This window comes from Ruditapes philippinarum, unplaced genomic scaffold (genome assembly GCF_026571515.1).
Source record: "Ruditapes philippinarum isolate M1 unplaced genomic scaffold, ASM2657151v2 ctg4142_1_1_1_1, whole genome shotgun sequence".
NCBI lineage: Eukaryota > Metazoa > Mollusca > Bivalvia > Venerida > Veneridae > Ruditapes > Ruditapes philippinarum.
This window is the reverse complement of record NW_026857850.1, coordinates 161,392-180,316: the sequence shown is the minus strand read 5'-3', so window position 1 is coordinate 180,316 and position 18,925 is coordinate 161,392. Positions and strand designations below refer to the sequence as shown.

Here is an 18,925-nt window from a genome sequence, read left to right as displayed (position 1 = left end):
AATAAATACAAAAAGAACTTATTTCAATAATTTGGCGGCCATCTTGGCAGCCATTTTGGATTTCTCAAAACGTACCATGATTTAACATGTCTACCAATTTTTTTGTAAACTTCAAATATTAAGCTTTACATTGGTATAACATTTATCCATGGACCTTTTTTTGCATTTTTGCACACAAACGGTCCCCAGGGACTGTTCTATCTCAAAGTTTTCACGTTTGGCGGGATTTGTAAAAAGTATTCACTTCGGTCAGGGAAATTGTTGATGAAGGATGGTTTCCAACCAACCTTAACAGAATAAAGTTTATCATTTTTTTACAGATAGGTAAATCCCAGGTTGTCCCTGTCCTGTCCTTTGTCCTTTTTAATTGGTTATGTAAAATAATTATCAAATTAATTTTAATCCAGATGTTTTCAATACCATTCTGAATGAGCTGTTTCTCAGCTGAATTGAGTTTTTATATTTTTAAATATAACTTCATAATTAAACATTTATCTAAATATGAAATTAATTACAATTAATTTGCTTTTGTTTATTTGTGCTTGCTTATGTATGCTTTTTATTTTGCTTTTATTATTTAGCATATTTATGTTTTTTGTATTTTGTAGCACACCCTTTTTTAATTGGAACCTACAAACAATAGAATATAATTAACTGAGACACCATCAGAAATCTTTATTTATTCCTGAATCAACCAACTGTTACACTGAAATGAAAAGGATTATTTGTTATATTCTTTGATGTTTAAAACTTGTTTTAGAAGCATAATTATATACATATGTAGAATTTTAATCAAGTGTGGTAACAAACAATTGTCTGAAAAACATGGTTTTTTTTTCTAATATTAGCCATCACGGATAAACCCTGCACGGAAAGCCCTTGCAAGAACGGAGGCACCTGCACATTTTATTCTGGCAGTTATAAATGTATCTGTTCTAGCCAATTTACAGGAACTAAATGTGAGCGTAAGTATTATTATAAGAAATAAAACATTTTATTATCTGATTGACGAGCACTAAAGAAATGTTCGGTTACAATAATACACCATGTTTCGAATGGTCTTTTGGTGTTAAATTATAAAATAGTGAGGCAACTAGTTTGCTAAACAAGGGAGAGATAGGCACAGGGAGGTTGCGGTGTACATTTGAGAGTGACTTCTTTGTCCAAAGATTGAAAAACTAAATATGCCTTTTATTTTACATATGTATTTCTGGATATTCTTAATATTCCCCTGCGTGTAATGAAAAAACGTCAGAAATGTTAAATACATTGTCAGAGTCTAGTGGGGCCGGCACTAAGAAATAACTTCAAATATGGTTCGAATCCTAGTCCATGCAAGGCGTCTTAAGCAATCAAGCTTATGGAGCCAGACCCCGATACCCTTATAGGCTAAATATGATAAATGAGGGCCATGAAGGATGAAATTATAGCCATATCATGTTAAGTTTCAACAATATAATTGAAAAATATCTTCAAAAATATGTGTACATATGAATTTCATAAATCGTTTATATCTGTGTCTGTAATCTGTGACTTCTTATAGACATCAGCTTCATATATGTTGGTCAAGATCTAGGTCATCAGTATACTGGATAAAATATATATAAGCACATAGATAAGCATAAACTGCGCAGACATGAGAGTGTGATGAGTAAAATACTCATATATCACTGCTCGAACATAAGCACATGCAAAGAGAGCGAGATGAGATATATAAACTCATACACCACTGCTCTTACTATAAAAGCCATGCAGAGACATACATAGTGAGAGTGAGATAAGTGAGACACTTATATACCACTGCTCACATATTAAAAGCAACTTTAAGCAGGAACACAAGCATAAATCTCTTCTTGATTTCAGTAACAAATATAACATTTTTCAAGTAGACTTATAAATTACAGGAAGGACTGAAACATGAGCATAACCCATGAATGATTTTCATTCCAAAAACCCTAATATATATTTAGATAATACATCTTATGAAGTTTTATCTAATTTTCAGCATGAACATCAACTGAACTGTCAAACTGTAACAGATTTCTTGACTAAAATGGCTTCTTGTCCAACTCTTTCCTTTCTGCATGTACATTCTTCTCTCTATCTTCATAAAAAAATATAACACGTGCAAAATATAAACAATAACAAACGTCATCCACACCCTGAATTCTGATTGGTCAGCCGCATTACACAAAAAAATAGTCCCTATAGTCCCAAAACTTCTAAGAAAATATGAAGGTCATCGGCAATCTTTAGCGTCCGTCAGCATCTTCTTCTAAAACAAAATAAAAATGAACAAGAAACAACTTAACTGAACCATGGAACTTCCAACTGGTGAATCCAAACATCGAACACCATCCTTACTTTCACTTTCGTCTGTATCCGGTCACACAAACAGTCAAGAATCAACAAAATAAGTCTGAAAATTCTAGAAATCACTCTCGTGGATTAACCCTAACAATTTTTAGGGGTGCAAGAGGTCGATCAAGGGCGCGCTCGAGCTTTTATATCATACGATGCTCGAATTGCAGGAAAGCTCTGCAGGAATCGTTGAATACTGGAAGGTCGCTGTTCCGCCATTCCTAAATAAAACTTTAATTAGCATAATTTAAATTAAAATTGCATGTACATTACTCAAATACCATGTCGCTGTATCTAAAATAAATCTTCCTACTTATATATAGCAAAAGTAACAATAGACAATGTATAAATAATATTTATAGCCTGCATGATAAGCTTTACCGATTCCCGGAAGGGGTATTTAACTAACGGAATGTCGTAAACTACATCAATTTCAACCAAGACACCCGCAAATCTTACGAAGGGTGATGAATATTAGTTACACAGATAAAACATAATTTCTAAATGTTGACAGTGTACAATTACACCCCAGGTATCTTCAATGACCGGTAATTGATTGAATTAAACATGTACTTTAATGTAGAACCAAGTAATTACGATAAAATTTCTGTGACTGACAGCTTGCATGCCATATTTTCGGATAGGGCTGGTTTCGGACTGTATAAGAAATTTGATCAAAATTTATCATTTATTGTCTTTGTGATGACATCATGGGTCCCACAATATTAATTAATATTTTGAAGAATTTTATCATGCGGGAAAATAGCGACTGATCGTCATTTAGTAACATGGAATCTTTTAGTAACATGGAATCGTGTAATTATCTTCAAATATAGGAAACATTTTACAATGCTAGTTTTCAATAAGCATGAACAAAAATCTAATACATTTAAGAAAAAAAACTGATACAAATAGGGCAAATAGTTATTAAACACTAATCTTATGATTTGTTTTTCTCCTCAATGTAGAATCATGTCCTAGTGGTTGGAGCGTGTTAAGTGGTCGTTGTTATATATTCAAACGTGCGTCAGTGAACTGGTCTACCGCAAAGGTAACAAATAAATAATCTATATGGCAATGTTATTTGCTTCTAAACTACAGGATCGCGCATATGTATTAGCTACTGTCTTTCGTATATGTGAGTGGCAAAAACATGCCGTTAATAAAGTCTATACTATATCAGCTTGAAGTCTAAACTTTACGTCTATACTAATATTTTTCTTTAGTATTAATGCATTAAACACAGTGTGTTTAAGTAATACCCGGACAGGCTGGTAGAATCAAATAGATTAAGATTAACTCTATTGTTTATGATGAATGATATGTTAATTTCATATCACTTCATTAGGTTATCATATCTTTGATAATTTCATTTGATATAAACGAAACATTGCAAAGACTATTATCTTCTTTTTGCATAAAATTTTAAGGACCAATGTGCCCCTGAAATGCTATTATCTTTATTTCCTTCAGGCTTTTTATTTTTGATGTAAAGTTAGTGTTTCCAAAATGTTACCCATTGCAACATCTTTTGCTTATGTTGCTTATTGACAACAACTACAGTTATTTTGTATTTTGTACGGAAATCAATACACTATTTTGTTTATAATTTTCACTTTTATGACGGAGATTTTACATTCAGAGATTCTGTCATCATGATAAGCATTTAACAGCCTCTAAAACCATTATATTTACTCTTTCTAAAAATGAAGGGACAAAAATCGTTTCTGAGGCATAATGAGCCTTAGACACTAAGTAATGTATCAATGATTATAGGAGAGGAATCATTCTTTTGATGAAGAGAAACATAAAATCTTTCAAGAAGTCACATGTTTGATTTCATGGACAATTGGCTGAAATAAAAATACTCTTTTATTCTAAGGAAAAGAAATAAATATTCGTATCAAGTAATTTTAAAAGAATAAAACGATTTTAAATGCCGTCATACGTAAATTTTGCTTCTTTAGGAAAAGAAAGTCGATGTCCCCATATATCATATTAAAAATGTAACAAAATTAAAGAAATTTGACAGAACTATATTTCAAAATTGATGATGAGACGTCATGATGTGATGACGTCACAAAGGAGATTGCGCGACGTTACGCGGCAAAATCAGTACAAAATACTTAAACTCACTTAAAAGCATGAAATAAAAAGAACATTTATTTGTTTTACATATAAGATTGAAATATATTTCATTCGTGAACACCAGCTATTATATTTTCACTCGTGGCTACGCCACTCGTGAAAATATTGCATCTTGTGTTCACTCAGTGAAATTATATTTTCAATCGTACATGCAAATCAAACAAATATCCTCTATGTAATTTAATAATTTGAAAGTGACACAATAAAGAAGCCATTAGTTTTTTCGATATATGCACATGTATTTATGCCATTGCTTACCGAAAGCGTTTTCATGTATTACTTATTGTGCTGACGACATAATTTATATAACATTTTCATATAAGAAACAAAAACAGATATTTGATATATATACATTATATACTGTTAACCATTAATTAAATCAGTATTTTCAATTATTCTTTCAAAATTGTCGGATTTTTTCCGTATGTTACCATGTATGCATTATTATGGTTGTTCAAATACTAAAGTAAATACTTATAAGGTAAAAAATTGTAGATCCTTAGCCATATTTTACATATGACGGGAACAATAAACGGAGTTGCATTTTTTGGCTGCATGTTCTGCGTTTTACTTTATCATTCGCAGTCTAAGATAAATGTTCCAGAAAATATCGATAATTGCTACACAGTGTCTTGAAAATATACAATAAAAAATTGTGACTTCACATAAACAAAATATACCATTAGGAAAACTCTACGAGTAATAGGTGGTCACATATAAATCTGTAGTGGATGTTGTTGCGTTTTGACAATCGTGACTTTTTATTTAGTCTGTACCCGTAATGCACGATGGAACGATGGGAAAAACGCGATGGCACGATGGTACGATGGTGAAACACGATGTTACGATGATGAAAACGCGATGGTTAAATGGTGAAATCGGGATAGCGCGATTGTACGATGGTGAAAACGCGATATTACATCACGTTTTAACCATCGTACTATCGAGATTTTACCATCGTACCATCGCGTTTTCACCATCGTATCATCGCACCATTGCTTCATCGTGTTTTCATCATCGTGCCATCGCGTTTTCGCCATCGTGCCATCGCCTTTTCACCATCGTACTTTCGCGCCTTTACGATCGTGCCATCGCTTTTCCACCATCGTACCATCGCGCTTTCATTACCGTAGTATCGCGCTTTCACCATCATACCATCGCGTTTTCACCATCGCACCATCGCCTTTTGGTCAGTATAATCAGAACACAAACAGAAAATGTCAGATTATGTTATGGTAGATAATAAAAACAAGTTTAGAATACTTGATATTTAATTTGAGTTATAAATAATAAAACCTGCTTTCTTTACATTATATTTTCCATATATGTCGTGAAACTGTATATAGATCAACGACTGTTTAATTTATGTTTATATATGCTTTAAATATGTTTGCATTTTTTCATTTGCTTTATTTAATATATCAACTTGAAACTCTTTATGTACAGTGCACAAGGATGACAATTTTTTTTAAATTTTTTGAGTGATTGCCTTTTGTTAATTTCTTGTTCCAAATACTAGGATCTAAAGGATACACAAATAGAAAGGGTGCCATACATAGTTTATTCATTATTTTATTCAAATTAGACATATTAAGTAAGAATTTTATAAAATTCAATTAATTTCTGTTATTTAAATATGTTATACATATGAGCATAGTATATCTTGAGTGTGTTGGCATAAACATTTTTGTCTGTAATGACGTCAACAAGCAAGGCATTTGTGTGAAGTTCCTGTTGCATGTTATATGTTTAACATGACGGTTAATTGATTGTGACATACTGGAAACAATATTTCGTTTATAATATATGATATTTACCTAAACATTTATTGATGTATTTATTTTCAATTTTTTATTTTCTAGATGAAATGCTCCCTTGAGGGTGGGACTCTTGCTCAAGTCGACAGCGAAGCCGTCAACAACTATCTCTACACATTGATGGTAAACACAGGTGAGGTGATAACATTATACATTATAACGAAAATATATCTACATAACTCAAGTGCGTACGATTTAATTTAAAAAGTTGTTGACAAATGACTTCTAGGATGTAAGTAAATACGTTTTGCTCACTATTTGTATTGATCAATTTGTAATAAGCTAATTACTGTGATGAACTATTTAAATGAATTCTTTTACATACTACCCTTTCATATTTCCCGGGTTGTTTAACTTTAAAAAGCATGGGCACCGCTACGTGGTGGTTTTTGTTAATTTAGTTTCAGTATTTTAATCAAAGTTTCGATATAAAAACTGTAGTATACAATCAGTAAAATAAGCTTTAAAATTAAGGCTGGATGATTGACACACCTTACCTTACCCATTATGCCTCAGAAATGCTTTTATTGTTATTTTTTCAAAAGCTTTTTTTAATTTTCGTGTACTCTTATTTTATCTTGCGCAAGTCGCCATGGAATACAGCAAAGACTTGCCTCTTGCCCTTGCCCGAGGGAGATGGTTCCGATGGATATTGATGGGTGGAAACGGTGAGGTGATAACTCAGAATAATTATACATTATAAAGAAAATATATCTTCATAACTAACAGTGCATACGATTTAATTTAAAAAGTTGTTGACAAATGACCTCTAGGATGTAAAGTAAATACGTTTTGCTCACTAATTATATTGATCAATTTGTGATAAGCTAATTACTGTGATGAACTATTTAAATGGATTCTTTTACATACTACCCTTTCTATTTTCCGGTGTGTTTAGCTTTAAAAAGCATGGGCACCGCTAAGTGGTGGTTTTTGTTAATTTAGTTTCAGTATTTTAATCAAAGTTTCGATATTAAAACTGTAGTATACAATCAGAAAAATAAGCTTTAAAATTAAGGCTAGATGATTGACATACCTAACCTTACCCATTATGCCTCTGAAATGCTTTATTGTTATTTCTCAAAAGCTTTTATAATTTTCGTGTACTCTTATTGTATCTACAAATCTACTCATTGGCTTATTACTGGAACAATCTTTTTTTCATTTGTTGCTTTTTGGCAATAAGTACATTGGTATTAGTATTTAATACGGAAGTAAATATACTATTGGTAGTTTGCATTTGATAGAACTGTTCATGAACAGGCTCAATCAAACCGAGCCTGCAACATTCTCATGTTTTTCCGTTTTTGGACTTTCTTTAAGGAGTCTAACTTTCTCTATTTCTCTATATTCATAATTTTTTTCCATTTCATTTTTAAATGTTGAATTCTGGTTAAGCCGGTTCTAGGGAACGCGGACGATAGTTTGCGGTTGGCAGTACCTTTCATGAACATGCTCAATCAAACGTAGCCTGCAACATTTTCAATTTTGCCGTTTTTGACTTTCTTTAGGGGTTCTTATTTCTCTAATTTGTTTACATTTAGATCCTCTTATGACAAATTATATTACATTTATTGCTACTTAATTCAGGTTACGAACATCTAACACTCTCTTAAATCATTATTTTATATTAGATATATAAAATCATATTTGCCCTTTCTAAAAATGTAAAATTTGTTTTTGGGGCATAATGTGCCTTAATCAATCGATTCAATCAGTTTATATATTCCGTCGCATATGTTACAAGAACTACAAATGTATAACAGAAGGTGTTATGTTCTTTTAAACAATATAAAGGAGCTTGGATCGGATTAGGTGATGCTGAATCGGAAAATACATTCAAATGGGAGGGCTCGCAACAACTTGCCACATATACAAATTGGGACACAAATGAACCGAATAATGGCGGCGCAGAATCGAAAGAAGAAGATTGTGTTGCAATAGCACCTCCTACTGAAAAATGGAATGACTACAACTGCAAAAGTACAATAAACTATTTCTGTGAACGTCCTCTTTCAAGTAAGATAAAGAGTATCATTCACGTTAACAATGTTTAAAGGTGTTACTAATGTGATATGAATCAATCTCAATCAAGGTTAAGGAAAAGACAAGTTATGTCCATGTTAAATGTTGAATTATGCATAAGCCGGTGCTAGTGGACGTGTACGGCCCAACAAGGTCAATCAAACCAAGCCTGCAACATTTCAATTTTTTGTTGTGTTGGGCTTTCTTTAGGGATTCTGCTTTGAGTTTTTTTATTTTAAATATTGTTTTTTGTTATTTTCAGTTACGTCCTAATGCGACAATATGAATGCAATGCATAAGTCAGTCATTACAAGTCGGATTGACTTCAAACTTGGTATACATGCTTCTTATAATGACTCAAAGTGCAGTGTACAAGAATCGGTACTCTGCAGCTCTTGATTTTTGAGTTATTGCCCTTTGTTAATTTTCATACTTTATTTTAGTCTAGGCCATTTCTCCTAAAGTATAAAAGCTATGGACTTGAAACTTCATAGGATGATGGATCTCAATAAGAAGAAGTGCAGTGCACAAGAACCGGTACTCCGTATTTCTTATTTCATACTTTATTTTTGTCCAGGCCATTTCTCCTAAAATGGAACATGAAACTTCTTAGGATGATTGAATTTATTACGGACAAGTGCATTGCACAAGAACCGGTACTCTGCATTTCTTATTATTTGAATTATTGCCCTTTGTTAATTTTCATACTTTATTTTTGTCCTGGCCATTTCTTCTAATGTATAAAAGCTATGGTCTTTGTGTGATGGTCATAGAGACTGTCCTTTTGGTGAAGATGAACATAATTGTAGTAAGTGATTTCTTCATTCCTAACTTTTAACATCATAATGTGTAACAACAAATACACTTGTTTGTAAATTTTGATACATGTATCAACATAGATGTTTTTGGAGATTTTCTAAAATACATATTTCATTTAAGTTATCTTTCATATATTTCAAGTGAGTGAATTTAGAATGTATTGATTTTGATGTTCATATTTTGGGAGACAGTTAAAAAAAGGAAAGGAAACAGTCTTTTATTACTATTAGCTGCATTAGCTGTAATAATTTAGCGGTGTTAGCTATTAAATAAAAGGATGTCATATATAAGTGTTAAATATGACAACTTTTTTAAAGACAGTCACTTCTAGCCAAGAGAAAATACCTCGTGCACAGTTTGAGAATAAAAATGTAAAGGTTTCCATACCTCTTCGTTACCTTTTTAAATAAGATGTGAATATCAATAGTGTGTTCATTAAGATGTAACATTTAAATGTTGAATATTTCACTGATACTCAAACGGATATTATGGCCTCATGTTTGGCTCTGTCTGGATGCCACGGTCTTGACGGGTTTTGTTTTACTTAATGTCTGGCTTATTACAGACATTTATTTTGCAGAGAATGTTTATATACACACAACGACTGATACACAAAGTTATTTGAAAGTATATCAGAGTTATATCCAGTTTGAAGTAATAAACATTGGAATTTCATTTTTTGTTTCATCAAGTAATCTAACCGCTGTGCATAGTTCATATCTATTTTTAACACATTCTTAAATTAGATTCAGAAAAAAATCAATTAAACAAAATCCGAACTTTCCAATTATTTATATTATAATTCAGTTTTAATAAGAAGTATTTGGGCATATACGATACTTTAAATTGTAAAAATACTTAAATAGAAGCTGAAAATATAAAAAAACTTGCTTGCACTGTTAACTTTCATTAACTTCGACACCAGATAAAGGTTTAAACTTTAGATAGAAAGATTTAGATAGATTTATTACGGCATAGGAAGCAAAAACATAGTTGACAACATAACATAGGATAAAATAATCAGCATTAATAAATACTATATCACATACGAGAAAACTATGACATGCTCACCAACACCAAGGATAACACAAAAAATGGCAAAAAAAGCTCTTATTTTCATTGATGTTCTTTGTATTGGCGGCATGACATAGAGAGGCAGACCTAAATAAAATCATGTTTTAAATACTAATAAATCATAAAAATGTGTAATAGGATGACTTTTTATTAACTTACTTTTCTACAAATTACTTTATAATTCGTTCTCATATTTTCCTTCATGGAGGCATCCATTTTGCATCGCTTACCAAGCGTTAAATAAAAGAAGTGATTTGATTGGTCAATATTAATATTGATAGTAATTAACGAATCGGTTTCTATATTTTATTACTTATCGTTATCCACGGCATAGGAAGCAAATACATAGTTGACAACATAACATAGGATAAAATAATCAGCATTAATAAATACTATATCACATACGAGAAAACTATGACATACTCACCAACACCAAGGATAACACAAAAAATGGCAAAAAAGCTCTTATTTTCATTGTGGTTCTTTGTATTGGCGGCATGACATAGAGAGGCAGACCTAAATATAATCATGTTTGAAATACTAATAAATCATAAAAATGTGTAATAGAATGACTTTTTATTAACTTACTTTTCTACAAATTACTTTATAATTCGTTCTCATATTTTCCTTCATGGAGGCATCCATTTTCTATCGCTTACCAAGCGTTAAATAAAAGAAGTGATTTGATTGGTCAATATTAATATTGATAATAATTAACGAATCGGTTTCTATATTTTATTACTTATCGTTATCCAATCAATTGTAATTCTATTGTTTGTCGAATGAATAAATTGCCGAGCTTAACTATTGACACGTAGTTGGGTGCTGCACCACTTTGGTCAGTACAATAAGGCTCAAGCCTTGAAATTTAACTAAAGACTTCTGTCTTGAATCAAACACTACAAAGTGTAAATTTAAGTCGACTGCCTTGTCAATCAATACAATTTAGCCAATTATTTAGAAAATCTTTTCTTTAAATAATTTGATTAATTGTCTTGTAAATAAATATAGATAGTGTTGAAATACATTGGCCTTAATAAATTGGTTAATTCATAAAATTGTCTTGACTATATTTACATCCCAACTACAAACCCACAGAATATATGTTCCTTATAACGGCCAAATTGTGATCGCTATAAGTCCGAACGAATCTTATTTAAAACTGCCACTATAACAAATGTAAATCACAGTCATATCTTGAGTTAATGACACTCCTGTTTACAGCTAGGATTTAAAACACATTTCTAAAATTGTAAAAAGATAATTAGCAGACAATTTAAAATCCTGAGCCGAAATATGTAAAAACATAGTAAAAAAATAAAATCAAATACTATTCAAAAGATGACCTTTGATGGCATCCTTAAAACTTTGTAACCTGTTGATCTCCGTTAACTCTACAGGTAAATCATTCCATAATTTAGTTCCAGAAAAAGCAATGGATTAAGAACCATGACCTTTGACCTTAGGTAGATTGTCTACCTAAGGTCAAAGGTCATGGTTCTTAATCCATTGCTTTTTCTGGAACTAAATCTCCGTTAACTCTACAGGTAACTCATTCCATAATTTAGTTCCAGAAAAAGCAATGGATTAAGAACCATGACCTTTGACCTTAGGTAGACAATGCCCACCCTTTTGACTAAGTCTTGTACTATTATTATGTACGAAATCTTGCGAAATAAAGTGCTCAGACATTTTATCCGGAGACAGGCCGTTTTTTATCTTAAAAACATGACACAACATTATCTGTTCAACTCTTCTGTGGACCGGTAACCAGCTAAGGGACTTAAAGTGGGATGGGTCAATATGGGCTCTGGAATCCAAGTCAAGTACTAATCTCATTATTTTATTGACAAATTTGTAACTTATTTTTTAAAGACTGTGTCAAGCTTTTATACCAAACAGAGCATGCATAATCATAGTGACACTGAATAAGAGACATTACCAGAAGTTTCTTGGTATGCTGAGTATGAAACTCTTTCTTGCGGTAAAGAAATTTTACCGACAGTTGGCCTTCTTAAGAACAGACTCCGCCATGGAGCAAAATGACATATTTTGGTCTATAGTAATCCCAAGATACTTGATAGATGAAATTGATTCAATGGATATACCAGAACAGGTTATATGCAGGTTAAATTGTGACCTAAGTTTTAGCCTGGACCCAAATAAAATTGACTCGGTTTTACCCAAGTGCAATGACAACTTATTGTCCACTAACCATTGGCTGACCAATTCCATATCATCTGTCAATGCCTTTTAAACAACAGATAAACTTTTACCAGATACAAGGATACCAAAATCAGGATATAAAGGATATTTATTTGACCACAGCTGGCATATCATTTACATAAATTTAAAAGAGAAGGGGTCCAATGATTGAGCCTTGATGAACACAACATGTTCATTTGGAATTGGAAGAATAAGTACCAGAGACATCTACAAGCTGCTTCTATCTGATAAGTATGATTTGAACCAATTTAGGACGTCAATACTAATACCTGATGCTTGCAGTTTCATTAAAAGAATGAAATGGTCGACTGTGTCAAACGCTTTCTGCAAATCCAGCAGCACCATACCAACAACATTACCTTTATCGTTTTCATACCTGATAAAGTCTGTAAGGTGAATCAGACAAGTATCAGTAGAGAAGCCACCCCTGAAACCTGATTGAAATTTATACAGCAGATCTTTATCCTTAAGATAAGCTTAAACCTGGTCATAAACCACCTTTTCAATGATTAAAGATACAACATTTAAGATGGACACAGGCCGGTAATAACAAACAGACAATTTGTCGTTCTTTTTATAAAGGGGAACAACTTTTGCAGATTTAAGATCATCAAGCGGCATATAAAATCTCGATACATACGTTAAATTTAAAAATGCTTTCTTCCGGTATCAATATGTTTGATTTGTTTAAGCTTTCTATACCATGTTTATAGCAATACAAATTTGTTTCAAAAAAGCATTGTGATCAATTTGCTAATTGTTAAAAATTACTTAAATATGACTAAAACCTATACACTTTCTTTTAACTGCTGTAACACAACCAAGCTGCTTTTATCCAATACTACAATTTGTATGCGTAATCATCCGTCAATCTTTCAGTTATATATTAACCATATAGATTGATTGTCTTACTATCTGAACATTTTTAGGAAAAAGCATGTCTAGGCTTAACATCAAAGGGTCATCATTATGTATTGTGATTATAAACAAGAAGGCATCATGTGATAAATACGGTTATATAACACATAAAAACATATAATAATATGAACGTGTAAAAACATATATAACAAAGCATTAATGTGAAGTTATATTATCGAAGTGACGTCATGTCACCGGTATCTCGTAATATGTATTTCGTAACAAGTCTTCGATCATTTAAATATGCAAAAAAGTGCCAAATAAACGTTTGTTTCATTATCTGAAAAACATGGTGGTTTTTTTCTTATATTACCCATCACAGATGATCCCTGCATAGAAAGCTCTTGCAAGAACGGAGGCACGTGCACAAGTCAATCTGGCAGTTATGCATGTACCTGTACTAGCCAATTTGCAGGAAAGAGATGTGAGCGTAAGTATTATTATAAAGTCTACAGCAATTAATTATCTGATTTACGGACATTACATGAAAGAAATCCTCAGTAACAAATAATACACCGAATGGTATTTTGGTATTAAATTATACATCAATGAGCCAACTAGTTTGCTAAACAAGGCCGAGCAAGATAGAGAGAGACATAGACAGGGAGGTTGCGGTGTACCTTTGAGTGACTTCTTTGTTCAAAGATTGAAAAACAAAATTTGCCTTTTATTTTACATATGTATTTATGGTTACTCTTAGTATTCCCCTGCCTGTAATGAAAAACGTCAGAAATGTTAAATACATTTGATATGAATTGATATGTTCAAGAATTTTTTCTTGCATGAAAATAGCGGCTGATCGTCATTTAGTAGCATGAAATCGTGTAATTATCTTCAAATGTAGGAAACATTTTACAATGCAAGTGTTCAATAAGAATGTTCAAAAATCTGATACAAATAGGGCAAATAAATATTAAACACTAATCTTAAGATTTGTTTCCCTCCTCGTTGTAGAATCATGTCCTAGTGGTTGGAGCTTGTCAAGTGGTCGTTGTTATATATTCAAACGTGCGTCAGTGAACTGGTCTACCGCAAAGGTAACAAATAAATAATTTATAATGCAATTTTCATTGCTTCAAAACTACAAGATCGTGTAGATCTATAAGCTACTGTCTTTCGTATGTGTGATCGATGAATACATAAATGGAGTAGTTTATACCGTTATAACGTCTATACTTTATCAGCTTAAACTCTATACTTCATGTTTATACTTATATTCTTCTTTCGTATTAATGCATTAAGCACAGTGTGTTTAAGAAAAACCTAGACAGGCTTGTAGAAACAAATACATGTTGTAGATTAAGATAAACTCTATTGTTTATGATGAATGATAACTTAATTTCATATCACTACAGTAGGTTATAATATCTTTAATAATTCCACGATACATTGTCAAGACTATTATCCTCTGTTTGCATAAATTTTTAAGTTCCATTGTGCCTCTGAAATGCTTTTATCTTTATTTCCTAAAAGCTTTTTATTTTTGATGTCAAGTTATTATTTCCAAATTGTTACTCATTGACGATTTGTATGTACCATCTTTTACTTATGTTGCTTATTGACAACATTTACAATTACAGTGATTAAGTATTTTGTACGGAAATCTAAATACTACTTCGTTTATATTTTCTACTTTTATGACGGAGAATTTACATTCAGATATTCTCTCATCGGGTGATTAGTATTAACATCCTCTAAAACCTTTACTTAAACGTTAGAAAACTCATATTTGCCCTTTGTAAAAAAGAAGTTCTGAGGCATAATGGGCCTTTAACACTTAGTCATGTATCAATTTTTATAGGAGAGGAAACATTCTTTTGATGAAGAGAAACATAAAATCTTTCAAGAAGTCACATGTTTGATTGCATTGACAACTATTTTACAATGCAATGACATGGCTGAAATAAAATACTCTTGAATTCTAAGGAAGAGTAATAAATATTCGTATCAAGTAATTTTTAAGGAATAAAACGATTTAAAAGATAACGATAGAAATTTAAAATGAACAATAACTCATCGCAATGACTTTAAAGAAAAGTAAGACCAACTACATCATATGCGTGAAATAATTTCACTTGGAGCTGGGCCATTCAAGTGGTCATAATCTTGGTAAGAGTTATAAAACATCGACATAGAATGTTTTGTGGGTAAAATATATTTAATTCTTCCGAGGGATCACTGTAGTTTCCAGATTTTTGTAGAAGTTTAAACATTTTTTAATACTATGTGTTAGGAAATGTATCTTGAAAAAACTAGAAATGTGTCCACAAGATAGGATGCATCCACAATCCCTTTTTTTCATTCTACAGACTGGCACCATAATAATATAATATGAAAGATATGATATGAGCATTATGTCGGCTTAATTCTACAACCCCGTTACTCGATTTTTGGCAAAATTGAGATTTTTATATCATTTTTTTTCGTCTCAGTGAGATCTTCACAGTGAACATACTAAAGTAGTTGTAGAACTAACATAAATATGTTTATTTCCAATTCCACAAACCCGTAACTCGCTTATTTACATCAAACTTTAATTCTTGACTCCAATAACTTCTTGTCCAATCAAACATTCTGATTTTGTACCGTGTGATACAATACACATCTGTAATGGCTGCCTAATTTATCACAACCAAATATTTCAAAAACCTTTAGTGATTTATTTAAAGATAATTATAGTATATTACCTGATTGTAAGATATATTCGTATATTGATTAAGTTTTTATAGCTCTAGCACAATTTTGAATTATATAGTAGATGTCTTGAATAGATAAATATGTAAATACTACATTCATTCGGATGAATACTATTTCGGACGGCCTCTATGAGTACTATTTTTTATTGTTTCCCTAAAGTATCTTATATTCAAGTTTTTACATTTTTTCTAAGGCTAGTCATCGGCTATATAGCTGAACCCGTTTTTGTATTTGCATTTTGATATGAAGTCATAGTTATTAGATATTCTTGAATGGAAGACAAAATACCACTTTGTCTACATCTAGATGCTATCAGGACAAATTGTTTCAGGTTCAACGCTGTTTTCTAAAGCACGAAAAGCATCTACTTGATGTACACTTTTAATCAAAAATCGAAACATTATAGCAACATAGGTATGTGGCAGAAGCGCATCGTCGGATACCAACGGTTGATAACAAGTGCATACTTTTGAGAAATTGATGTAAATATCATTTGATAGTAGCATTGATTTTGTATATATTCCAAACAAACATGTAATATTTTACACAGTAGGAGAAGTTAATGATATTTTTACTTGAAGTGTTGCTATGTTTCTAGCCGAATATTATTACACTTATTCAATTTTGCTTCAAATGTTTCACTAAGAACCCCGTATGTCGCTTTAATGGTGTAGAAATGACCTGAATGTGTTGCTTATAACCCAGTATCTCCTGAATGTGGTTTGAGAATCAGAATATGTATGTGTTTTCTTATTTATTATGAAAAATTGAAATAATTTATTAGAGATTTAAGCTTTAAAATTGTATGCACAGTAATACAATTTGGTATATATGTATATCATACAGATTCCTTAATTCACAGAAAACTCTATCTTTATACGGTTTATCATTAAAAAGTTATTGCAGTTCAAACTTTCAAATGCGATTTTCTAAAAATGACAAAAAATGACATACGGGTTTGTAGAATTAAGCCAACGAAATTTAATATTAAGATCTTACAAATAATTATGTGAAAAAATAGAAAAATAAATAAAATAACCGTGTGATCTATATGTAATTTAATATTTTTGTGAGTGACACAATGAAGAAGCCATTAGTTGTTTCAATATCTGCACATTTATTTATGTCATTGCTTACCCCAATCTCATGAGTTTCTCATTTATTACTTATTATGCTGACGACATTATTAATACATAATTTTATATAAGAAAGAACAACAGATATTTCCTTATAACTGTTATATCTTGTTAACCATTTATTGAACATAAGTATTTTTTTTTCAAAATTGTCATATTTTTCCGTATGTTACTATGTATGCATATTATGCTTGTTAAAATACTAAAGTAAATACCTATAAGAAAAAAAGTTACAGATCCTTAGCCATATTTTACCTAAGACAGGAACAATAAACGGAGTTACAGTTTTTGACCCCATGTTCTACTTTTTACTTCATCTTTTGCAGTTTAAGATATATATGTTTTAGAAAATATCGATAATTGTGACCCAGTTTCTTTGTAAATAAAAAATAGAAAATTGTGACTCCTGTCACAGAGATGATATACTAGCACAAGCTTGTAGAATCATATTATTATTTTGTGGAATCATATTAAATTGTTATGTATAATGTCACTTATTAACCACGTATATACACTTAGCTTTACCATGTATATTCACTTAGCTTTATAACCAGACAGGACAATTTACAAATCAAATAAAAGGCAATTGATTATACTATAAGTTAAGTAATGTTTAGATACTTGTGATGGTAAGGGTGAAGCCAGACTGAAAATGATGTAAATTAATCAATTTTTTGTACATTTCATTCTTCTGACCAAATACTTGATAAACATAACGCGTCTGCCAAGATTTTGGGTATACAGTAGAAATAGAGAGCCTTCTGTTTTGATCTCCCCACACACATTTTAGAAGCATAAATGCTGTTACTTGTTTGGTGAGTGGAGAGGAATCTTTAAATTACTGGTAAATAATTTATATTATTTAATTGAAACGTATAGCTTATTATCATACCTTTGTAATCTTTTTATAGTTACAGTCAAATCACAAAATATGCTAAACAATAGTGACACGATATTTGATACATATCTTTGATATATTTAAAAAGAATTCATGTATGTTATAATTATGAAAGTAGTAACGTAAGTGTTCTTATGTAACTTTATAGTCTAACAATTCTATGGACAGAAACTTTGTCATTTGTTAAAATAAGATATCAAAAGCATTGTTGCTCAGCAGTTTTACTGTTTATTGAATGTAGAAGAATCTTTAAATTCAAGTAGAAAGACAGAACACTGTAATCAAACTCCAGTGAGTCAACCAGAGGGTCCGAATCACACCGTAGACCCCTTTGAAAGCTGGTGGAATAGGTGATCACATGCCACAATCAAAGTCAACAGGAATTAATATTGGACACCGTCATTGCGTTCTAGTCAACAAGGAAGTTCGACAGAAGGGATCCAAGCAGAATAAAAAGTAATGCCGCAGGAACAGACAGGAAGAAAAAGTGAGCCGACTATTGAAATTGAGTTATTAAACAAGCTTGATCCTGGGAAGGTTTATGCGACACTTGGACCCTGAACTTACATAATTCTTCATTTAGTTTTTAAAAGGCACAGCAGCAGACTGGATTTTGGCTCTGCGAGATTCTGTTAAATCCAATTATGTGGAACGTAATTCTCAATTTTTGAAACGCTTTGCTAATCAATTAATACGCCCACATGCTCTTGCTGACCTCTTTTTAATGAAACAAGGCCGTTACAATCAGTGCAAGAATTTGCACCATAAATTCTAAATAAAGGCAGAACAGCTCAAGTGCAAAATTA

The 18,925-nt window shown here is 31.6% G+C and overlaps 1 protein-coding gene across 1 annotated transcript in view; it reads left to right on the top strand.

Moving 5' to 3' along the window:
- Window positions 1–848: 848 nt before the first annotated feature.
- LOC132751244 (C-type mannose receptor 2-like) overlaps window positions 849–18,925 on the top strand; it is a gene marked incomplete at its 5' end in the record, with an annotated part of 35,728 nt that continues 17,651 nt past the window's right edge. The window contains 5 exons of the mRNA XM_060741404.1: window positions 849–965; window positions 6,372–6,459; window positions 8,124–8,345; window positions 13,711–13,818; window positions 14,343–14,425. Coding sequence (XP_060597387.1) covers window positions 849–965; window positions 6,372–6,459; window positions 8,124–8,345; window positions 13,711–13,818; window positions 14,343–14,425 — 618 coding nt within the window. The remainder of the gene's footprint in view (window positions 966–6,371; window positions 6,460–8,123; window positions 8,346–13,710; window positions 13,819–14,342; window positions 14,426–18,925) is intronic.